The 24,609-nt window shown below is 49.7% G+C and overlaps 1 protein-coding gene across 4 annotated transcripts in view; it reads left to right on the top strand.

Moving 5' to 3' along the window:
• PLXNA2 (plexin A2) overlaps positions 1–24,609 on the top strand; it is a 216,498-nt gene that overhangs the window by 128,013 nt on the left and 63,876 nt on the right. For 3 of the 4 annotated variants that reach the window (XM_060130559.1, XM_060130565.1, XM_060130571.1), the window contains exons 5-9: positions 9,451–9,551; positions 12,667–12,790; positions 14,520–14,673; positions 15,705–15,801; positions 19,102–19,216. In XM_060130559.1, the coding sequence (XP_059986542.1) occupies positions 9,451–9,551; positions 12,667–12,790; positions 14,520–14,673; positions 15,705–15,801; positions 19,102–19,216 (591 nt within the window). Of the gene's footprint in view, positions 1–9,450; positions 9,552–12,666; positions 12,791–14,519; positions 14,674–15,704; positions 15,802–19,101; positions 19,217–21,374; positions 22,660–24,609 lie in introns of those variants that run through there. The other variant, XM_060130578.1, reaches the window with a different exon arrangement.

Raw genomic sequence — 24,609 nt, 5'->3', positions numbered from 1 at the left:
GAGCCATCATTGCCCAAGTGCTCATCAGTAAGATCAATTCCACTCTTTGGGGCCAGAAATTTCTTTCCCCATCATCCTTTCCCCTTTGACTCCTGCGTGACCTTCTGCTGGGTTTTATGAATGAGAAGGAAAAAATATCATTGAAAAGTTCAACCAATTTTGGCTCCCACTCTGGGAGTGATAGATAGCTTTAATTACTCCAAATTACTCAGCCACTCCACTCTTCTCCCCCAAGTCATTAAAAATAGATTTTCTCTTTGAACAGTCACTCTGCCCTAGGGTCTCCAGATAGTCAGAAGTTCTTAGGAGAAGGCCCCAGGGTCAGCTTTTGGTCAGAAGGTTGCATGTTGCTTTGGTTGCAATCACAGGCTCCAGAACCTCCAGCTGGTTTTCTGGGGGGTGGGGCCGGGTGGGGCGGGGCGGGGGTGGGGTGGGGGGGTGTTGGTGTCTCCTTCTTAATGATACTGATCATGTGACTTTCACAGCCCCCAGGAGGGGCAGGGGGGCTGGGTTGGTGTTTACTTTATGAAAATTTAAGGTGATCTCCCACATGACTACTGATTTTTAAAGAACTGGACCTAACGCTGGGAACAAACAATACTGAGTCCTTCACATTAATTACTGGGAAGTTGATTCGTAGGGAGAACTGAAGATGAAAATAGGAGCTCAGAGGTGCCCTGGTCCCTGATGAACAGGCAGGACAGGTGAGACGGGAATTGCTATCTCCATTTTAAAAATAAAGAAGGGAGGCTTGAAGAGGTTAAGCAGCTTGCCCAGGGCCTCGCAGCGAACAGCTAGCAAGACCAGGACAGGAGGCCCTTGCCACCTCCACTGCCCCCACTCTGTGCCGACTGAGGGCCCTGACATTCCGAGCAGGCTCAGGATGGAGATTGTGGAACCCATTCAGAGTCATGTCCATTACTGTTACGGCCCTGGCAGGTTTTAAAAAAATCTAGCAGGGCATCCTCACCCCCACCAACCCATCTCCTCCCTCACTCTCTCTTGTGTTGTCTGGCTCCAGATGCACCAGCTGAATCGCTGTCAACAACCAGAGAAAAGTGAGAAAGAGGCAGGCAGTGGCCAGGAAGGAAGCGTAATTACAGCGCTGGGCCCTGACGTCCAGGAGAAAGCCAGGGGACCCTGACAGCCCGCCCTTGGGGGCAGCCCCAGGAGAGAGGCCTTTCCTTACTGCTCCCTGTGCTTCCACCGCACCACCTCAACCTGGGAGTCGGATGAACCTGGACTCCAGTTCTGCTTCCGCCACCTACAAGGCACGCAACTTGGGCAGTTTGTTTAACCCAAGACTCGGTTTTCTAATAAGTGAGGTGGGCCTAATCCCTCGCCTGCAAGGCTGATGTAAGGATTAGGTGAGGTGACACAGGGAAAGTGCCTGGCGTGCAGTAGGTGCAGGATAAACGGTTCCTGCTGCTTCATTCCCTTGGACAAGCTCAGTCAACTTCCCGGCTCAGAGGAAGGCGGTGCCAGGCAGGAGGCCTCAGTCCCCCGCTTCTCCCCCTATCCCTGGGGAGCAGATCCAAGGAGGCGATCTCATTTCTGCCCCCAAGCACACCCAGCGGGGGAGAATTAGATTAAGATGCTGTTTCAGGCATCCAGTTGACAGTCAGCTCTTTGCCTGTAAAGGATAGGAGACAGGATGCAGGTATTATTCTGTGGAGTCTTGCTGACTCAAAGGGGCCATAGTGTGAGGCACGTCTTGTGCCAGGGGAGCCTGGCCTGTTCCCGGAGGGTCCACTTTGGCTTGGGTGCCTGAGAGAAACTGACCAGGGCTGGGGCCTTGGCCTGGCCTCCCTGACCATCTGCCCATGTTCCTCTCCCTGGGAGGACTGTGAGCCCTGGCCCCAGCGGGTGTACAGGGAAGGCAGAACCCTAAGCTCTCAGACCTCCCAGTGCTGGTTGTACCTGTCTGCCACGGGGCTGACAAGATTCGGGGTAAGCGGTGAAGAGAGACCCCTCCCAGGGCTTCCCTGGTGGCGCGGTCGTTGAGAGTCTGCCTGCCGATGCAGGGGACACGGGTTTGTGCCCTGGTCCGGGAAGATCCCACATGCTGCGGAGCAGCTGGGCCCGTGAGCCATGGCCTCTGAGCCTGCGCGTCCGGAGCCTGTGCTCCGCAACGGGAGAGGCCACAGCAGTGAGAGGCCCGCGTACCGCACAAAAAAAAAAAAAAAAAAAAAGAGAGACTCCTCCCACTACCCATGGGAACAGGTAACAACTGCTGGGCGCTGGCCAGCTCCTAGGAGGAGTGGAGTCAGAGAAACCAAAGCCTCACCTGCCCTCTGGTTGCTTCCCGCCTCCTGAATCCTGCTCTGGCCCCAACTCCATCTCCTGGAACTAACCCCTGAACCCCCTGTCCCTCCTTTCCTCAGAAAGATCCTTTATGACATGTCATCACCACGGGCCACGGAGGACGCGCTGCAGCTGGCCACCTCCACTCACTGTGAGACAGAGCCCAGGGTGAAGCCAGACCTTTGGGTGCCTCTATTTCCTGGTGGAACAAATGGATCCCTAACCTCCCTTCATCCCAAGGGAGCTGTGCAGATCAAATGAGATAAGGGGTGTGAAAGCGCTCAGAAAGTGCTAAAACCCTCTCTGGGCATCGGCATCTGTTGTGATTGTGTCGCGGAGCTCATCCCGCACACCAGCCCTGGTGGGGCTTCCCATCAGTCTGCCCTCAGCTGTGAATGCAAATGAGCATCAGATTGCTTTTTGAAAACAGATCTGGTTTGGGAAAAAGAGGAGAAACTGGGTGTAAGACCCTACAAACTCCGAGGGGAGAGAGGCTGGGCTGGCAGGGAGGGACCACCAAGAGAAGATACAAAGGAAAGGAGAGAGGTGTGGGGAGCCAGTTGCGTTTCAGCTGCCGTGCACTTTGCCCCGGGCCCTGGAGACTAGGAGGCTGTAGCTCAGGCCAACTGCATGCTTCCACCCAGGCTCCCTCGCTTCCCACCCCCTGCCACCTGGCTCTCAGCCACTGAGAAGGCCACTGTTTCTTTCCTTGTGTCTGGAGGCAGGGGACACATGTGGGGACAGGTGTACCGTCTGGCAGGGGGGAGCAGATTCCAGAGAAGCAGGGGATTAAATGCTCTGTCCCCAAGGGGCCCTACCAGCCTGGGGAACAGCTTTCCCTTATTCCTTCCCTCTCTCCCTCTCTCTCTTTGCATGACTGCAAAGGAATCCTTCAGCCTCTAGAACAGAGTGCCCATGCCAAAGCTCCCTGAGGAGAACCTCCAAGCTCTGGCCTTTGAGCCACGACTGTCCCTTGATTATACCTCTATTGCGGCATCTATTCTCCCGTATTAAGATGATCCTGTTTCCTTTGTCCTCAGCCAAACCATGGGCCCCAGGGGGACAGAGAATGTCACCCAATGCCTAATGGAGAGCTTAACACAACATAATTGCTCTGTAAATACTGAAGGACCGCATGGCACCCAGGCACAGCCCATGGTCAGAATCCTCTGTGTTGTTCTGCTTTCAACTCAGCTGCTTCTCCGATAGTTGCCCCCAGATTCTCAGAACCAAGGTGGCTCCTTCTAGGAGTCCACACAGGGTGGCAGAGATACAACCTTGATTCTCTTTCCCCAGGTTTACGCACCAAAGGGCTCCTCCCTCGGTCCAGCACCGGGGAACACTTCTCTGAAGAGTGATGGGTTTGTACCTGATGGTAGTGACTCTCCAGGCTGATAGTAACTACCAGGGCCACAGAGGCCTTCGGGGCCTCACCCTGGGTAGTCCAAGCCCTATGGGTGTGCCCTGTCCTTCAACATCTTCAGGAAGGAGGATGGTTCCAGCAGGTCCCTTGGTGATTCATCCCCCCAGCTGATGATAATCTGATATCACATCCCTTGCTGTGCGGGGCGCTGCACCCTGTGGGCTGACCAGTGTCCTTAAAGGGGAGGGAGTTGGGTGGGGGAGAGAACCACTCCGAACTCTGCACCCCTGCTGAGCTCTTTCCCACGTACGTCAACCTCACAGACTGAGGCCAAGGGAGGCACTGGAGATGAGGGGCCTTGGGGTCAGAGGAGACAAGAACACAGTACGAGTCACCTTTCATGAAGAGTGTTTCTTCAGTAAATGACTTAATCGGACAGTTATATTCATTAGAGGTGTAATTACAAGACATAAGATCAAGCGGAGAAGAATGCCAAGCGTGTGGGGGGAATCCAGTGCGGAGCGGTCCCCTGGTCCTGGGGAGAAGGCGGTGGAGGCAGGTGGGAGAAGGGCCTCCTCCATCGGAGGCGCCTCACCGCCACATTCCTCTGCCGATGCAGCCACCCTCAGATCCCAGCACTCAGAGCAGAGGGGGTGGGGAGCCTCAGGCATAATTAAAGCACAATCATAATAAACAAACGCTAATTAAAGTGCCACTGAGTGTCCCATTAAACTCTGAGTCAGCCCTGACAAAGCCGCCTGACACGGTTGACACTCTCCAGGAGAAGCTCCCTTGCCTTCTCCAGCTTCCCGGGACAATGCCCATCCCCTCCCCATCCTCCCCCACCCACCAGGTCCTAGAGCAAGTGCCCGCCTTCGCCTGCTGCAGAGTGAAGTGGCCCCTGACCCCAGAAGATTGAACTTGGTCTTTCAGGGCCTCCATAGACTCAGAGATATTAGAACCAATTTCTCCCTGGCTATAAAGCAGTCCCCAGGCTAACCTCCATCTCTCCTCCTCCTGAGTCAGTCTAATTCCTTCCACTAGTTCCTTTCGTAGTCCCTAGGCAGAGTTTGATTCTATTTCTTCATGGCCCCAGGGCCTGACACTTAAAAAGATTTCCCAAGACATGAGGTCACATTTACCAGTGGTTCTCATAAGAATCACCTGGAGAGGGGCTTCCCTGGTGGCACAGTGGTTGAGAATCTGCCTGCTAATGCAGGGGACACGGGTTCGAGCCCTGGTCTGGGAGGATCCCACATGCCACGGAGCAACTGGGCCCATGAGCCACAACTACTGAGCCTGCGCGTCTGGAGCCTGTGCTCCGCAGCAAGAGAGGCCGCGATAGTGAGAGGCCCGCGCACCGCGATGAGGAGTGGCACCCACTTGCCACAACTAGAGAAAACCCTCGCACAGAAATGAAGACCCAACACAGCAAAAATAAATAAATTAATTAATAAACTCCTACCCCCAACATCTTCTTTAAAAAAAAAAAAAATCCCCTGAAGAGCTTGTTAAAACCATTTCTCAGGCCCCGCCCCATCCCAGAGGTTCTAACCCAGTGGACTCTGGATTTTTATGCCCCTTAAGCTCACAGGTAATGCCAAGGATGGTGGTTTGAGAGCTCGGGCCACCTCTTCATGGAGGACATTCTTTTGGCCAAGGAGTGACAGGCTGGAGAGCTTACAGACATCATGTATTCCAGCTCTGTGGCCTTCTCCATCCTTCCCAAGTTAACCCAAAACTACCTTTCCAGATTTATACCCATCACTCTTCACCCTCATGCAATGTTTTCTGAAGAAACTCTGCTTCCCTGTGTTTGCTTATGTGGTTCTTTCCACCTGGGACACTTTCCATCTGTATAAATATTATTCACCCTTGAAGACCCAGACCCAGGCCACATCCCTTACAAAGCCTTCTTGGGACTCCCATCTAGAGCAGTGCTCTCCCATGATGACAAAGTGCCGTCCACACAGCTACGCATGTAATTTTAACTTTTCCAGCAGCCGTATATTAAAGAGTAAGAAGAGACAGTGGAAATTAATAGTAGATCTTATTTAACTCAATATTTGCTAAATTTTTATCCTTTCAACATGTGTCAATAAAAAATTATTACTGTGCTATTTTACATTCTTGTTTTCCGTGCTCAGCCATCAACATCCGGTGTCCTTAGAGCACATCTCTAAGGACTAGAATTCGAACTAACCCCATTCCAGATGCTGGTGACCACACGGGCCCATACATTGGACGGCGTAGATGTAGAAGTAGTATTTTCTTTGCTCTGAATTGCCTCAGCCCTCTTTCAATACCTCTCTTAGAACACACAACACTTTTCTTGTTTTTATTGCTAGTCTGTTTGCAACTTGAAGGTGATGGCTGTGTTTTAATGTTGCTGTTGATTTTATTCCCCTAAGGTGCCCAGCCCTGGTCTTTCTGTAGGACATGATCTATGAATATGGGTTGATGAATGAATACAGAAACACATGATTATAGGAAAGACAGAGCACCCACGGAAACACCTGACTTTGAGGGCCTCCCTCCAGTCCCTGTGACATTTCTTTCCTCTGGTTTGCATATGGCTATGAGGTCTTTGAGAAGAGAATAATTCAAATTTTAGGAACCACCCCCCTTATAAGTTTCCTGTTTCACTTTGCTCTTCAACTCAGTGTATTTAAAAAAAAATTCCCACCAGGAGGGCCCAGGAAACAGGAAAAATAGTTGTGCTGTTGGTTTCACGTTTGGAGAAGAACAGGCTTCTCACTATCTCTGCGGCACTTGGCGTGAAAGTGGGCTTTGTTGCTGGAGACACTGGTCCCATTCAGGGCCCCCTTCCCCAGCTGCTGAGAGCTGGGCTGTGTTTTGACAGACGGGCCGAATGCAATGCAGACAGTTGTTTTAATTTCCAGCCAGATGCAGACATCACTCACACGGAGCCCGAAACCCAGGAAAGGGAGGCCAGGCACTGGGCTGCGGCTCTCAGGCCTCCGAGGGCGGGTTGGAGGGGGCTGGCGGAAGCCCCCCAGGTGGCTAGGGTCACAGATATCCTGAAGGGCCGAGAGTCCCAGGCCCGGGAGAGGCATGCTGGGAGAGCGTGTGGCAGGCACCTGCCGGAAAGGTGCTTCTGGTAGGAATCACAGGACGTGAGTCAGGGGTCAATGGTTGCTCCTTAAAGTGGGGTGCTATCAGTGGCTAGTGGCGTGGCTGGATTTTGGACTGTCCAAGTCATTCAGGACAGAAATGAGCAGTCTCAGGAAGGAGTTAGGCAAACTGTGGGAAATAGAATCCCTATGTCAGAGTTAGAAGGACTAGGGCAGCCTTCCTCTGGGGGCAGAAATACCTTCCACAGCCTCCCAGACACATGTCACCTTGACTCTGCTTACACGTCCCACGGAAGGGAGTCCCTGCTGGAAGCCAGGTCTGTGCACTGGTGGACAACCTTGACTTTCTTCTGTCGAGCTTTCCTGGAACTTTTCACCTATGAGTCTTATTGCAGCCACACTGCCGCCCTTCAAACAGTGGCAGATAGCTTCCACGGCCACCCTGACATTCAACTTCTTTGACCTAAATAAACATACAGGTCTATCAGCTGTACCTCAGATGCCACACCTGGGTCCCACCCCATCGTGACCACCCTCTGGAAAGTTTCTCTGGTTGAACAACCCTCCTCTTAGAGCAGGTTGCAAAGACCTGAACTGGGAACTCAGGTCATCTCCATCCTGACACCATGTCCATTAATGCAGCCCATGATCGAATTAGCCCCTTTAGCTATGACATCACCCTGTCAGGTCATATTGGACATAGAGTCAATTCAACCCTCGGACCTATTCCGCATGAACTATTTCAAATCAGCTACTCCCCCAACCTCCATTTAGAATATCAATTTTTTCACTGAATTGCAAGATTTTATATTTATGCTTTCTGCATTTTGTATTTTTATTATTAAAGGGAAGTTAGGGATGCTTAAAGTTGATCACGTCACTCAGAGAAAAGCTTTGTAATTCAGAATGTTAAGTGTTTATGATGTGGGGAGAATGAGCGGGTGTGGGGGGCACCCAACAGAGAGAAGGAAGGTTCCTGGGGCTGGTACCCAAGACCTTTTGTTGTCTGGCCCCTGGTTCCATGCCACCAGCCTCATCTCTCAGCCGCCCATCCAGTATACACTCCACACTTGAGTTAGGCTGAACTTAGCCATGATTACATTTTTTTTTTTTTTTTTTTTTTTTTTTTTTTTTGCGGTACGTGGGCCTCTCACTGTTGTGGCCTCTCCCGTTGCGGAGTACAGGCTCCGGACACGCAGGCTTAGCGGCCATGGCTCACGGGCCCAGCCGCTCCGCGGCATGTGGGATCTTCCCGGACCAGGGCACGAACACGTGTCCCCTGCATCGGCAGGCGGACTCTCCACCACTGCGCCACCAGGGAAGCCCCATGATTCCTTTTGTTCGTGATAATCTCTCAGCTAGGAATGCCCTTCCAGGCATCTGCATTGGGCCCACTGTTACCCTGATTCACCCTTACTCGGCTGGTCCCTTCCTCCAGACAGGTTGTGCTGGACGGCCCTCCTTTAAGGTGCCAAGGCCCCCAGGGCACACGCCTATTGCCTGCAATGGATGTCGAGCACAGTGTAGAGCAGGTCTCGGTTTGTAATTATCAACTCCTACTGGGCTGCGTGCTCTTCCGGGGGGCAGGATCTGGGTCCTGTTCGCTGCTGTTTCTCTATCACACAGCACCGGAGCCTCTCATAGTGACATCTGATAAACAGTTGCCGGGTGAGCAGTGTTAGACTCCATCCCGAGCCTCTCAGGAGCACGCTGTGAAGGCATCTCCGTCAGATCCTTTGTCCCCCTGCTAGAGGCAGACCACTGTGCCGCTGGACCGCAGGTTGTGTTTCCACTTGGGTTCGCACATCCAGTAGGTGGGGGACCTCTCTGCCCTGACAAATGAGATTCCATTCCCAGCCCAGCAGCCTCCAGCCCCAGCCAGCAACAGATACCTAGGACATACCAAATGCAAGACTTCAATCTTCTGAGCCTTTGCCTGGCCTTAATGTCACACCTGCTAAGCAGGTAAGGGTGAGTCATGACCAAACAGGCCTGGCCCGTGTCCCCGCAGGGCCCCACCTGGAAGCCAGGAGGAGGCCACATCCTCTGGGGGGCAGGGGCTTCAGCTGTACATTCCCACTTTCCCCAGCAAGACAGGCAGCTCAGCTCTGTTCCCATTTAGCCAGACTTTTCAAAGGATGGGAGATTTACTAGAGAAACTGAATGCAGGCATCAGAGAATGGGATAATTGGATCCAGGTGGTATGTTTGGTTGGATGTAAAAAGACCATGCCATTAGATGAATATTATTTGATAGGAAAAGTTTCTCCTTCTCTCCCTTTTTAAATGTTTTCTGTGCAGGCAGGATGTCTCAGCCCAAGCCCAGCTGAAAGCTCTTCAGAGACGAGTTGGTGGCACTCAATAGCCTTTCAACAGAGTTAACCATTTTCAGCCTTTGCCAGGAGCAGGGCCAGCTCTCCGGAGGACTTTAGTGCAGGCAAAGAGAAACTGGAGGATTTGCTTCCACCTCCAGCAAAGGCAAGAAGCCTGGGGCCTCTTAGCTGTACCTGCCTCGTGCGGGGCAAACAGATGAGAACACTGAGGCCATCGATTCACACACACACACCCCCCACTGTCACCTCTTAGGGGTGGTGACAGTGCAAGTGTGGCTAGGTGTAGTTGAGTCTGAACGTACCTCTGCGAGGCGTCACTCCCCGATCTAACCTGCTCTCTTTTCCCTCTTGGCCAGATCACCAGGGTCCCTGTGGAATCCTGTGAACAGTACACGACTTGTGGGGAGTGCCTGAGCTCGGGGGACCCTCACTGTGGCTGGTGTGCCCTGCACAACATGTAAGTTTGGCGCATTCTGGAAAAAAGCCTGGAATGCAGAAAACCAGGTACTTTCCTGGGAGTGTTGATGAGGGATGTGACATCAGTTCATAGGGAGAGAGGAATTTCCCTCTTCTGAGCAGTCATTCTCATCGTGGTTGGAGTGCTGAGAACAGGAAGAGGAAAAGAGGCCGTGGGTGGGCTTTCTTTCTAAGTGCAGTGCCTCTGCCTCTCTGTTTTTCATTTCACCTCCAAAATCTGATCCCCCACCCCCTCCCCCCCGGCCAGCTCTGAAGTCTGTACCTTTTCTACAGGGAAGGGTAGTGGTGTTGCAAGAGCTCACAAGGGAAGTTGTAGAATCTCTAGGTTTCCCAAGAGGCTCCTCAGTGTAGCCTGAACAAGGTGCCTCCTTCCTGGAGTTTGCACTAGAGTTGGGAAGCTTGGACTCCAGTTAGCTGCTGTGTGACCCAGGATGGTCCACTGCCAGCTGTGGGCCTCCATTTCCCCATCGCTAAATAGGGGTAATGCCTACCTCGCAGGTGAGCTGTGAGGATTAAATGAAATAATAAATGCTTTGGCAATCAGGAAGCTCAGGATAAGCTACACAAGTCAAAATAATTGTTATGGACACAGAAGCCTTGGGAGGACCCTTCTGGCCTCATTAATTCTGGATTCCAAGAAGTCTGCATCTCACTCCAACTGGCCTCACATCCCTATTCAGATACATCCCCTGCCATTGAATACCAGCTCAATAGAAATGCAAAATCGCACTTAAACTTCCTGATTCGAAGTGCCCCAGAGGGAGAGAAGAGGGTGAAAACTCCAAAGGCAGGAGCTGGCTAGGAATTCTGTTCCCCAGTGGAGTTGGAAACTCCTTGGCTCCGTGCCAGCCGGCAAAGCATCCCCATAAACTGTGCAGAGTTTAGGGTGGAGGCGGAGGCGGAGGGCCAGAGTTCAGGGTCCTGCACAATAGCTCTTGGCTTCCAGCCTCTGCAGCAGGTGTTGGGAGGGCTATGGAGGGAGGGAGGGAAGCGGGCACCTCACAGATGCAAACTCCGGACTGGATTGGAGCCCACAGATACCGAGTTCCCTGCTTAGATTTGGAGGTAAGGGCCTCCTCCAGAAGTCTTGCCAGAAGCGCTGTCACCAGAACCCGGACAGTGAGTCTCCATTTAGGCCAGACCAGTGGTAAAGAAACTGACTCTGCTCCCACTATGCCCCCAGAATGGCAAAGGTGGCTACAATTGGGTTCCCTTCAGTGAGGCTGGCCTGACAGCCAGAAGGCTCTCTCACCTCAAGGGGATTTCTTTCTCCACAGACTCTGGCAGCCACTCCCAGCTTCAGGCCTTGTCCTGGGCTACCTGCCCTCTCACTGTGCGGCGGTGGGTAGATCCGGCCATACTACCCACTCCCTGCTCTCCCTGCCAATCTAGCCTCGATGTCCAAGTCTCCCAGAGGCCCCAGACCACCCCGTCATCCTCCTGGGCCAGGTCAGCTGGGGCTCCTAGAATGACTGGACCACATGAAGATAGTCTCAGATTTCCTCTGCTGTCTGAGCTCCTTCCCTGTCATCACCTGCCAGGGCACACCTCTCCTTCCAGCAGCTCTGTTTGCCAAGAGCACATGGGGAGCAAGTTTCCTCCTGGTTATACCCAGAGGTTTCTCTTCTTCTGGTCCCTCTCATCTTCACCAGCCCCTCCGGCCGTGTCCTCCCACCTGTCGCCATCCGCCTGCCTGGGTAACAGGAATGAGTGGATGGACGACCCCAGCTGCCAGGCCCACACACTGGCTTTTAATGGAGGCAGAGGCCTGAGAGAAATTGCTCAGGAGCCTCTGGGTCCGGGGGGGATTTGAAACCTTCCTGTGTCTTCTGTATGCCTTGCTCTTGCAAGTGCGTTATTGTCTCAGAGGCTATTTATCTCTGTTAGGGCTGTTGCCATATATAGTATGATAAAAAAAAGAGCCATTTCAGTGAGTCAATGAGATAAAGGCTCCAGTCAAGAGCTCACTTTAGAGCTATCTTAAGGATTCACTTAAACCTCAATAATTCTTTTCTTTGACAGCATTCATATTTAGATCCATTATGTGCCTGGAAAGGAAGAGGGGGGAGGGACTTTGGGGGGAGCTCGGGTGGGAATCTCAGCCTGGCTGTGGTATCTTGTAGTGTCCCCACTGGCTCTTTGGTTGGAGATGCACCAGCCCTGGAGCATGTTCCCATGTGACTTAAGTGGCCACCAGACGCCCCTGTGTGCAGGCATCACAGTGCCCACCTGCTGCTGTAGGCAGAGAAGCCAAGAACCAGAGATGAAGATGTGAGGAGAAGCGGCCACACGTGCCTTCTGACAGGGGCAACCCTGCCTGCGACTCCCTGTCTGTCTCTCTCTTTCCCACCACAAACATTTATTGAAAATATACCATGGACAGGTAGAATAGCTCAATGCATAAAACATGGTCCCTGCCTTCAGAGAGCTATGAATCCAGCCACAAGATCACTTGCATGCTGTCCCACACAGCTAAGACCCTGTCCAGGTTCTTAAATATCCCTGGAGGAGAATAATAATATTCAGAATCATCATCATTAACATTGTTCTTAGAAGGGCTAAGAACAGGCCATTTTCTAAACACTAGCTCATTTAATGCTTACAGCAAGCCTGTGAGGTAGTGTGTTATCATTGGCCTCGGCATTCTACAGTTGAGGGAACTGAGGCGAGGGGAGATTAAGGAACTTGTCCAAGGGGCCACAGCTAGTAGGCTGTAGATCTGGGGTTAGAGCCCAGGCATCATGGCTCCAGAGTTCACATTTTTAGCCTCTTGCTTGCTACTTCTCACGTCCCCAACCTTCCCTCCCTCACTCACCGAGTTTCCCGTAAAGGTGCCGTCCCTCTAGAGCTATTCTTTATGTCTAAACCGCATCTCTTGTGTTGGCGGTCAATCCCACTTCTCTTAGTCTGACTTTAACTGCAATAGAGACCATCTGGGAGTCACCAGGCCCTCTGGGATAAGTGAATGTTGTCATGAGAAGACGGACACAGGCCTCAGAGCAGCAAAGCCTTCTCACTTACCTTCAGGGGACCCTGGAGCCTCCAACAGATGGGTCTCAGAGGCCTGACCGCCTGTGGATCTGTGTCTGTGGCAGGTGCTCCCGCAGGGACAAGTGTCAGCGGGCCTGGGAACCTAATCGATTTGCTGCCAGCATCAGCCAGTGCATGAGCCTCGAGGTACATCCCAGCAGCATCTCCGTGTCTGAGCACAGCCGGCTGGTGAGTAAACTCATCCGGAAGGGTGGAGGCGTGGGGTGTGGGACCCGCACGAGTGTGGGTGTGTTCCTTTAACACTTGCGCAATGTAAATGGCTCACACTTTAAATGCTCCGAGGAAACTTGATCTTTGTAGGAAAACTATGGTAACTCTTATTGTAAAGGGCCTAGTCATTCGCCATGCCCCTTGCAGATTCATTACCTATTGATCTGTTTTGTAAATCTAGATTTTGCATTTAGTAACAAACAGCTACAACATAATGCAATCCAATGCCATTCTTTGGTATATGGTGTATTTCAATCGTCCACTTGATACAGTGTCTCACAGAAACCTGGAGTTGCCTTTGTGCTTGTATATGAGAGAGACACAGACAGACAGGCAGACACAGAGAGACCGAGACTTAATTCGCAGTATGTGCTTAGACTATTAAAGAGAATACAATGGTCCTTAACCACCTGTCGAGTTGCAACCCCAAATACTTCGTGTCCTCAGGCCCTGCAGGATTATTTCATTCTGGAGGTTATATGAGCATTCACAAATGTTAATTAGTTAATGAACCTTCCAAGACTTGCGTTCATTCATCCCCACCGGGAGGTTTTGGCTCCCATGGAGCTGAGGGAACAAACAGCAGAGTTTGTACCTAAGTCTCTCAGCCCCATGGAAACGAAACTGGGGCAGAGATTCAGCAGCAAACAAATGTATAGAAAGGCTAGGTGATAGCCATTGTGACTAAGAAATCCCTGCCAGGTGGAATGACAAAGGGAGACCTCCCTCCGCTAGGACTCGCCACTTGCAGGCTGCAGGGTGTTGTCACCATGGACCCTCATGGGCACTCCCCACTGGGAGTCACATTTCTCACCTGTTGTTTCAAATACCACTTAGATACTATATTGTGGTCACTTAGTACAACCCCATTTCCAAGTACACTGAATTCAGAGCAGCGTTTTACCATTAAATGATTTCTCAATCAACAGATTCTTCTGACACTCTGTGATATTTTTACCATTCAAAGGAGAGTGTTCAAACTTGAAAGGCCTGCAAACCACTGACCTAGATCACTGGGTCCCTAAGAAACAGCAGGCATCATCTGAGCCATTAGTGTTCACTTCCTGCCTTCCTCTGATCCCCTAAACTCCTTGTGAGGCGACTGCCCTACTCTAGGGGAGCTGTCAGGGGGCAGAGAGCCAGAGAGGAACAGAGAATAGAAACTCTAGGAAACCCACCACCTTGGCAAGCAGACCCTAAATGACAGCCAGGCTGAGGCACCAGCTGTCTTTCGCCAACCCGGTAAACTCCTTATAAACCTGCAGACTGGTGATACGTGTTCTCCCATGATCCAGGGCTAAGGCTTATTTGTGAAGGGCTCAGCTCATGACTTGCTTTCAAGTTTGCATGATTTCATGTCAAAATGAGCTGGGTCTGAGATGGGTTTTGGGACCTTTCCCCCTAGCATCCCTCCCTTCCCCTCCCCCCAGCGCTTTCTGCTGCTGGACAAGACTGAAAAGTTAACTGTATTAATAATAAAGACCATTGGCCCTGCACACCCCTCGCAGTGCTACTGTAATTGTTCAGTGTCAAAGCTAGAAGATCACCTGGAAACAACATCCTCTTTATCGATGGGGTCAGTGGAGATGAGTGAGCAGGTGGGCAATGGCAGGGCCGGGCCTGGAGCCCAGGTCTCCTGAGCCCCAAGGGCTCTTCCTACAGCATTATCCCTTTGCTCCTCCCACAGCTCAGCCTGGTTGTGAGTGATGCTCCTGATCTGTCTGCGGGCATCTCCTGTGCCTTTGGGAACCTGACAGAGGTAGAGGGACAGGTATCTGGGAGCCAGGTCATCTGCATCTCACCAGGGCCCAAGGTTGTCCCTGTCATCCCTCTGGATCAAGGTAAGAAGTGTCTGCCATGAGAGTCATATGCTAGGGGCTGCCCTACCAGGGTGGCCAAGAGAAGAGGACCCAGGGAACAGGGTGGCAAGTACCAGCACAGACTCACTGACAGTTGCCTGACTAGGTCTCCTTATGCCAGATACCAATAGGGCTTATAAACTTGTTTGAGTCTGAAAGCAAACTGTCATGCCCCAAAGCAAAATTCAGGAAGAGGGAAATCCCTTGCTCCCATTTGGGTTAAGCCTGCACAGTGCATAAAGATTTTTTCCAGACTTCCCTTCCCTTCGAGGAATGTCAGTGGTTTCAGCCAGTGGTTTTCAGTGGGTTCTCTCCATAGAACTGGGGGCTTTCAGGGCTTTTGACCTGATATTTCTTTTTTTTTTGAATTTTATTTATTTATTTATACAGCAGGTTCTTATTAGTCATCAATTTTATACACATCAGTATATGCATGTCAATCCCAATCTCCCAATTCAGCACACCACCACCACCACCCCCACCACTTTCCCCCCGCTTCGTGTCCATACGTTTGTTCTCTACATCTGTGTCTCAATTTCTGCCCTGCAAACCGGTTCATCTGTACCGTTTTTCTAGGTTCCACATATATGCGTTAATATACGATATTTGTTTTTCTCTTTCTGACTTACTTCACTCTGTATGACAGTCTCTAGATCCATCCACATCTCTACAAATGACCCAATTTTGTTCTGATATTTCTCTTTTTTTAATTCTTATTCTGTATCGGTGACCTGATATTTCTGACAGTAACTGTACATATTTGACCAAACAGGGGACTCTGTGGGATCTGATCCATTACCTCCTCCCTAAGAGAGGGGCTGGGGGCGTCTGGGTCTCAGTGATTGGCTGGTCATCAGCAGGATGAAAGGGAGTCTCTTGGAAGAAGATTCAAGGACGTTCCATCTACCATCGGTGCCCCAGGGGAGCCCTGGAGTAGCTGAATGATTTACCCTCAGTCTCTCCACTGTGCCCCAGATTTGTAACCCTCTCCTTCTTTTTTTTCCTTTTTCCAGACTGGTTTGGGCTAGAGCTGCAGCTGAGGTCCAAGGAGACAGGAAAGATATTCGTCGGCACCGAGTTCAAGTTCTACAACTGCAGCGCCCACCAACTGTAAGCACACCCCTCGCAGCACTAGTAATTGTTCAGTATCAAAGCCAGAGGATCACGTAGACCAACGTCCTTCTATAGAGATGAGGTCGGGAGAAATTAGTGAGCAAGCAGGTAACGGCAGGGCCAGGCCAGAAGGAGTCTTGCCCTGGGTCTGGATATGAGTGTGGGGTTTTTCTAAGTTCCCTTAGAACAAGAATCATATCGTATTCACCTCACAGTCTCCCAGTTGGACCTGGCACATTGTCTGGAAGAGAGTAAGCTCTCCATAACTGTTACTTTTCAGTTATATTCCTTTTATTCAGTTATATTAAACCGAATGGCTTCACTCTCCACAGCCTCTGATCTCATTCAGTCTCCCTTGCAACACACCCTACCCTCAACTCTCAAACTAAGAGTTAAAAGAGGGTTTGAAGTAAAAACAAAGGTCATGGCTCAGGACCCAGAAGAAAAGTTCTCCATTTTATACCAGTTGGTGGTGGATTTGAACATGGAGACTGACAACCAGTGGAGCTTGGACACATCATCCATGACCACATGAAGAAGGGACTCAGAGATGGGGAAATAGCCTCACCCAGCACTCAAATAAAGGACTCAGGCTGGGAGAGGGAGAGGAAGCTTTAAACTATACCGTGGTCCAAACTGAGCCTTCAGCTTTTCGAGGAGGAGGGGAAAACCAGACCCAACCACCAGCCCTCAGAGGGGCTTAAGTGCAGCCCAGCTGACCTCACCAGCCATCTCCAGCAGCAGAATGCCTACCAACTGAGTGCCCTTGGCTGTGAGATCCAACAGCTGCGCAGGAAACTGGGAGCATTTCTTAAGTAAAAAGCAGGACCAGGAGTGGAGGAGAGAGAGACCCATACTTAGTTTCTGCTGGTTCCTCTCTCGAAGTGAAACTGAGACTCCTTCCATACCATCTGGAAACTCATGCACCATTTAGATTTAGATTTAGAAAGAGGGAAACACGTCTCTATAATAGGGCCACATAAGGGCCATGTGACCCTGGTCAATCAACAAGGAGAGAGATCAAGCAACGGCTCCACGCCAGAAGGAGCAGTACCTGAGAATATTCTATGGACCCATCCTTCCCATTGCCCAGGGCAGGAAAAACCTGAGAACTCCAGCAGTATCAAGTCTGAGGGTCTAGGCTGTGGGCACGATGGGCCCAGCAGTCCATGTGGGGAGAGGGTCTGTTTGCAGCTAAACCCTAAAGGAATTTAGCCATCAAAATAGGCAAATGAGCCTCCTTAGTCTCCTCTTTTCTGGTCTTGATTTTTCATGATTAGAATCATCTTCTAGAGTTCTAGGGTCTCCACAGTAGCTAAGGAAAGAGACGTACCTGAGCCCCATTTGGCCAAATCAATAGATGTGCTGAGAAAGACAGAACAAGTGGTAAAAATGGCCTGGGAGGAAGCAAGGCAGGGCAGTATGTGGCTGAAGCTGAAATGAACAAAATTGCCCCTTACCCACTGCATTCCAATCCCATTTTGTTGGGAAATGCAAGCATCTTGGAAAGTGAACTTCCCACAACACAGCAGTGAAGGAATACATTGTTTGTGAGAGCATCCACATCTCCATGGCAACTCAGTGTGATGTCACCACTTTCAACCATATTGCCATGGCAATGGAGATGCTGTCACAGGCAACAAGTGTTAGCAGAAAAACAAAGTATCCTTGACACTAAAGATTCCATTTTATTGCAAAACACTATCTTACCCTTCTTTACTCCTGGCAATCACAGTTAAAAATCACAGAGTCAAGTTCAATTCTTTCCTTTTACTATGGTACACTGAGGCCCATAGGGTATAAGTGCTGCAACGAAGGTCACAAAATTAGCCAATGGAAGAACCTGTTCTAAAACCCTGGTCTCATCATCCTTGGTCCATTTTCGTGATTTACTTGCTGAATCATAAGATGTTAGCAAGAAGCAATCCATCTGGGCTAGGTTCAGGAACAAAATAACTAGGGGCATATCTAGAAGGGGATAAAAATATTTGGCATGGAGAAGAAGTGTAGATGGGCTAATGCACCCAATCCACTGTGGAGTATTAGCCAGTGACCCCTGGATCAAGCCCCATCCGCCCAAATGTCATCAGAGCTCCCACCAGGTGGCGCCAGATTGCAGACCTGGCCGTGTCCCTTCCAGGTTGGTCTAGTTGTGAGAGGCTAGACTAGAGGATCTGGCAAGAAGCAGGAAGAACAACCCTACCTGCAAAACCCGTTTGCCTGACAGTGGTCTGATCACACACAGAGAACCTAGGTAATACACACAGCCTCCAGGGGAAACCAGAGAGAAAGAAGTGCTCACTCACCCTGGGGAGAAAGGCAGAAGCCACACACATAGCCTGTTGCTATCTATGCCTGGCTACCTGGAGAGTGGGATAAAGTTATCATTTAATACCGTTTACTCCCCCAAAACTCAGAAACACAGGTGGTATGAACCAATCATTAACACTCCAATGTGATTTAAGAGCTTGAAATAACAGGTGATTTAAGCACTTAAAAATAATACATTTAGCATTGTTAATACTTTTCCAAATCACGTCCTATACATTATCTCATTTGACACGAAACACCCCATGGAGTGGACAGGAAAGTCTTAGTACAGACAGATGAAGAAATTCCGAGTCAGAAGGTAAAGTGCTTACTCAGGGTGACCTCAGTGGCAGTGGCAGAAGCAAAACTGCAACCAGATCTGCCCAATTGCTATCCCTGCGCTCTTTGGGTGATTCTGTCTTTATTTATTTATTTTTAATTTATTTTTATACAGCAGGTTCTAGTTAGTTATCTATTTTATACATATTAGTGTATATATATCAACCCCAATCTCCCAATTCATCCCACCCCGGCGATTCTGTCTTATAAGGGGTGGTATGCTGCCAAATGTTTAACCACCAGAAATCAGGGGGAAAACGTATTATATGGCATTTTCCAATTTCTATGGCATAAATACTCCCTCCATGGCTAATTTCCAGCTGCTATCATGATGCCAACCGCTTGTAAAATTCCTGAAAATATGAATAATTAGCTGTCATGAGCTGATACAGACCAGCTCTAGCACACCACCGGTTTCTAAGTTACATGATTCCCGCTCTGAACACATTTTTCTCTCAATTTTCTGGTCCCGTGAACATCTTAGAGGCATAAGCCACCATTCTCAGGGCTGGGGATGCCCCACCAACCTACCCCTCCAAGAGTGAGACTAGGATAACAGACTTCCATCATGACACATGGGCTACCAGGCACCCTTACCTTCCCTGTCTGCTGCCTTCTCTTTGCCTCTTACTGTCTCTATCCTTGCAGGTGCCTGTCTTGTGTCAACAGCGCCTTCCGCTGCCATTGGTGCAAATACCGAAACCTCTGTACTCATGACCCCACCACCTGCTCCTTCCAGGAGGGCCGGATCAACATTTCAGAGGTAAGCATAGCTCACCCTGGCGCAACAGCAGCCCCAGTGAATCTGAGTGGTCCTCCTTTTTCAGATGGTGCGTCCAACGGCGTGGCCATCTCCTTGCCCTGGTCCATGTTGGTCTTCCTCCCAGAGATGTTAGAAAGCCCTGGTATAATAGAGCTAAAAAAAGTGGCAGCAAATACCCCAGAGAAGGAGAAGTGTACCGTATTTGCTAGACTCCTAAGACTGTGTGCTTTCAAAAGCTTGAGGGGACCTGAGGGTTGAGACTGAAAGTTTAGAGGAAATATATCCAACCGAACAGGCCCCATGGTCTAGCAGAGTGTAGTGAATGGCGTTTGTTCTCTGAGTCTAAGCCCTTTGCTTGGCTGCAGACATCGTCTAGTTCAATAGAGCATTCACTCTTAGCCACTCTTTCATGCCAACCTCCCTTCCTAGTCTAAAATTCAGTGATTCTTTGACTCTGGTGTATGACTGTGTGGGTGGCCTTGCAGAAGAGAGAGGCAGTCAGCTGGTGAAAAGAACCAGGCCTTGCTAAAAGTCCCATTTTCTTGTGTAGTCAAAGTGCCATCCCTAAGGCCAGACCCACTTTTGTCATCAACACAGTACAATATCAGATTTCTTCTCTTTCCAATGAATATCGCACCCAATGATATTTCCTTGAGGTTGATTTTCTTACAAATTCATAGCAGGCCTTAGGACAACAGAGCCTGCTGGGTCAGTGTCTAATGTTTTTCATGCCCCAGAGTGACCAGTAGGTGAGTTTGAACAACGATAGAGACCTTATGTATTCCCACAAATGCACATATGTATAAATATACATTCACCTCTCGTTCCACCTTTTAGAAAATCTGCAAATGTAAATAAGTGACAGTGTAGCATTTGCAAATACTGCTACGGCCTTTATATGTCTCCCTCTTGCACTAGGCTACAGGCTCCTTAAAGGCAAGGATTACATATTATCTTTAAATCCTCAGTGCCTTTTTCAGTGAAAGTCTGTAGCAGGCATGCATGAAAGCACAGAGGAACCAATGACCACTTTACCCAAATGCCATTAATAGGAAGTGTTCCTTGGAGCTACTTGTCTAAGATTTCAAGAAATAGAGTCTTTTCTGTCTCCTAATCTGGGTAGAAGTACTGGTTGCTTCCATGCATAAACACGAGAAAGTAAGCCTTGATATACATGTCAGCATGATGTACAATTTAAATACCTTATAATTTTATTTGTCAATTATACCTCAGTAAAGCTACATTTTTAAAAAGTTTTAATTTAAGAAGAAAGTAGACCTTGAAAGGTTTCCCAGACACACACACACGCACACGCACACACACACACACACACACACGTGACCATGAATTCTTTTGAGCTCCTGAAACAATATGTGTTACATTCAGCCAGAAAAAAATGGAGTTTGCCTGTCTTGAATGAGAGACACACAGATGGTGCCCACAGGCGGTATTTAAGGCAGACCCAACCACAGATGCCTCAGCAGGATGGAACCAGTTACCTAGTGCCCTGAAAACCTTTCAAGGAAGGCTTTTCCTCTGGCCAGTCTGTATGCTTTGATGTAGCTGACCAGGAAGTGCCAGCCTGGTCTTAGTGGACACCGGAAATTAACCCCAGCCCTGGGATTCTGCAAGAGGATGAGACTGCTTTCAGGCCAATCTTCTTACCCAGAGGAAAGGACCCATGCATGAGCCGAGGGTATGATGGGAGAGGGTATGGTGGGAGAGGACCCCCAGCTTGGGTGTCAATAGAAGATTGGCCTAGGGAGGCAAGGAGGCCAGGGCAGGGCTGTGCAGAGATGAAGGGTGGGCAGTGAAAGGTCATGGTAAACAGTCTCAGAAACTGGCCTTCACAGTGGCCACTTCTAACCTCCGAAGTTTGTTAATAAAATAAATCGAGGAGGACCACAGAGTGCAGAGGGAGAGGGTGACGCGCAGGTCCAGACTAGGAGGAGCAGCTGCTTCACTTTCATCTGACTGCCGGGCTCCCCTGGGCAAAGAGAAACCCGAAGCCAAGCCTGACAGGGCCCAACGGGCAGCTGGAGTGAGGGCAGGAGAGGTGTCAGCCCGAGCGAGACCAGTAACTCTGCCCCGTGTGGAGGCCGAAGGGCTGAGGCCCATAGGCTAATTGAAATCACGCCACCTCCCTCTCACCCTTTAGAAGTCACTGGAACACAGCTGCCTCTCAGCCACGGGTGACTCAAGAATTCCAGAGGACTGGGCCTGGGAGAAGCTGTTGCCATCCCAAGTCAGGATTAAATTAATACTGAAAGAGCCCTGCGGGGAAAACCAGAGGCTTCCCATCTCCTTTTTCATTTCCTCCCTTAATGTCTGTTCCTTGAGGTGAGAGAGATGCCTTTGTCTCCGTCACCTCCCCCTCGCCCTGCTGACATGCACTAGCCAGCAGGGCCCCAGAGACTGGGTGTGGGCGAGGGTGCTCTGGGGCTCCTGAGTTTACTCAGGAAAGGAAATAGGGCGCAACTTCCGAGGAGGTTGCCAGGGCCACAGCCACTCCCGTGTCCTTTCTCAGCAAACAGCTCCCAGACCCCACTCTGTCCTGTCCAAAGCTCTGCTTTGGGGGGGAACCCCGTTCCTGAAAATGTGGGGAACAGGAAAGGTGCACATGGCCGGCTCGAGTGAGGTTCCCCTTACTCAGTTAAGAGTCCTGCCTATGTCCTCAGGTTCTTCTGGGGACTGGAAATCCCTTAGGTGCCTCTTTGGGGCTCCTAGAATATCTCTTTTCCGCTTCCAGTAAGGACCCCCCAACTTTGAATCAAAATTTTACATCTGTCTTCTTCCTAGAAGCAATGTATAACTGATTAGCTCCATTGATGTGTATAGTAACATTAATGTATCACACATTTGCATTTCTCTCACATGTGACAGGAGGGTGGGGGATGGGGGGACCAGTGGCATCAGCATCGCTTGGGAACTTGTTAGAAATTCAAATTCTTGGGCCTCATCCCAGATTAGGCTGAAGATTGAGAACCACTGACATATGGCATCTCAGTTGATTCTCACAACAGACCTTCAGTTTCACATAATTCATATTTGACAGATGTAGTAACCAAGATGCTAAAAATTGGGGGTTTTGCCCAAGGCTACAGAGAACTCAGGCATCCAAAAAGGCAGAGTACAGGATGCTTTCTCCAGAAAATCAGAACTGGTCCGCTTGTCTATTTCCACGGTCGCAGCCACACTTGTGGGTCTAACCTCAACCTAGCCCTGCACCGTTGGTCATGAAGGACCCTCACAAATCCATCCCCACAGATGCAGAAATTGCCCATGGAATACAGGTCAGTAGTGCTACTTCCAGATACAAAGGCAACCAGGATATGAGATGAATCTGCCTACTTCTTTCCAGAGGGCTGATGGACCAATCCCACACTTAGTCCCGATAACCAAGAACCACTGTGCTAGAGTGAATGCAATTCAAAATAAAAGTATTAGTAGTTAACATTTTTTGAGTGCTTATTATATATACAACATTATACATGCACATTTTTATCTCATTTAATTTTAACTACTCTATGAAGAGGATTCTATTATAGATAAATAAGTTGATAAGTTTAAACCATTTTCCTATGATCCTCACATAAATGCAGAAGTCATGATTCAATGTTCCCAAGCTGGTTCTAAGGATGTTGAAGTCCTCCAACCCTGTGTTCACGTACACATGCGAGAAGTATGCAGTAGTAATGTTAACATGGTTAACCCAGTTTATCACCACTTACAACAGACCTCCATGTCCCTCTTGCCTGCAGTCTAGGGTTGTCAGGTCTCACAGGCCCCATTTGATAGATGAGGAAGCTGAATTTCAATTGAACCGTCTCTTGAGCTCTTTTAAGGTAACGAGCCAAACCTTTCCCCCACTCAGAGCACAGCAGATCTCTGATGGGGTCCCAGAAATCTGGGCCTCCCTGGACCGGATCAAGGTGTGACATGGTGTTTGCAAGTGGGTGTGCGCAGGAATATGTGTGGCTTTCAGCTTTAGAAGCTCATCTCCCTCCATGGCTAAACCAGGCCTTGTGAGATGTAGATACACATATCTTCTTTACGCCCTGTCCCAGAGGAAAGATAGGACCAAATAAATCCGATTAGCTTCCCAGGATGCTGGCTGCTCTGTCTCTTTGAAGTCCAGCTGGTGAAGATAATGTCATTTCCACATGGGAGAAGTCGTTTCTGAGGGCTGAAGGGTCCCCAGCACTCAAAGCTGGAGAAGCACAGCTAAACAGGGTGGCTCATGCGGCCCAAAGGTCCGTACGCAGGGCTGCTGTGCCAGGGTCCTGCCCTCCCTCCGGTCGTGTCTCCTCCTCCGCAGCTCACCCCTCCCCTGGGATGTTCCCCAACAGGACATCTGCTCATCTCGATAGAAACTCAGATTGCTGCCAAGGAGGGCCATCCTGCCGCCAGTTAGCCTAGAGGCAGAAGGCAGAGTAAAATGACCTACCGAGGTCATTCAGGAGACTGGGCGGGTCTGCAGAAGCAATGGAGATTCTAACAGTGCTCACAACAGTCTTCACATGCTGCAGAAGAAGCCTACCATGATTATTTGTTCTCTTGTTCTTAGGACAGGAACTGTGTGCATGCATGGGTGTGTACTCACAGAAGCAAACAGCTTGGAAGTGGCCTTATTGTAGCTAATGAAACCCATCACCTTCCTAAAGCCCCAGAGGTATCGAAGTTCCAACAGCTTGGCAATGTTCAGGCTGCCGGCTCTCCTGCACCTGCCTTCAGCCCTCACCACTGCCATTCCACCTAAGACTCGCTGCTCCCTCAAGATATTCACCAAAACAATCTGACAACCCAAAGAGTCTGTATCTCCCTGTATTTCCTAGGGAGAAGAGAGTGTACCTGGGCACCAGCCATGTCTTCCCTTTGCCCTAAAGAAGGGAAGGAAGGATGCTATTCCATCTGGCCTGAGAGAAACAGACAAAAAACAAGCAAAGCCTAAGGCATTCTTTTCTCCTGGGGCAATCTTGGAAGCCTGTTTAGGCGTTTGGAAAGCCCCTAGTCATCATCCTTCAATTTAGTCCCAAAAAGTCTGAAAGTCTGACCATGGGAATTTTTTCTAAAATCGTAGAATCTCTTTAAAAAACTCATAAAAGTACTCATAAAGTCTCCTTATGATTCTCCAAGTTCCAGGCTGGACCAGACAGCACAACCCAAAGGATGAGGGTGTGTGGGGAGTGCGTATTTGTGTGTTCGTGTATATACACATGCATATATATATTTTATGTCATAGTTAAAAGGATTCTGCAATCTTGTTTACTAACCTAAGACACTGTACTGCCAAAAGTACATCTTTAAGACTCCGCTCATGAAATTTGAATTTGTTCTCTGAACTCATTAGAGATGAAAAAACAACTGGTCACCCTTTACAATATATCAACTAG

The sequence above is a fragment of the Lagenorhynchus albirostris genome, chromosome 2, assembly GCF_949774975.1.
Source record: "Lagenorhynchus albirostris chromosome 2, mLagAlb1.1, whole genome shotgun sequence".
In the NCBI taxonomy this organism is placed as follows: Eukaryota; Metazoa; Chordata; class Mammalia; order Artiodactyla; family Delphinidae; genus Lagenorhynchus; species Lagenorhynchus albirostris.
This window is presented reverse-complemented; position numbering and strand designations above follow the sequence as displayed.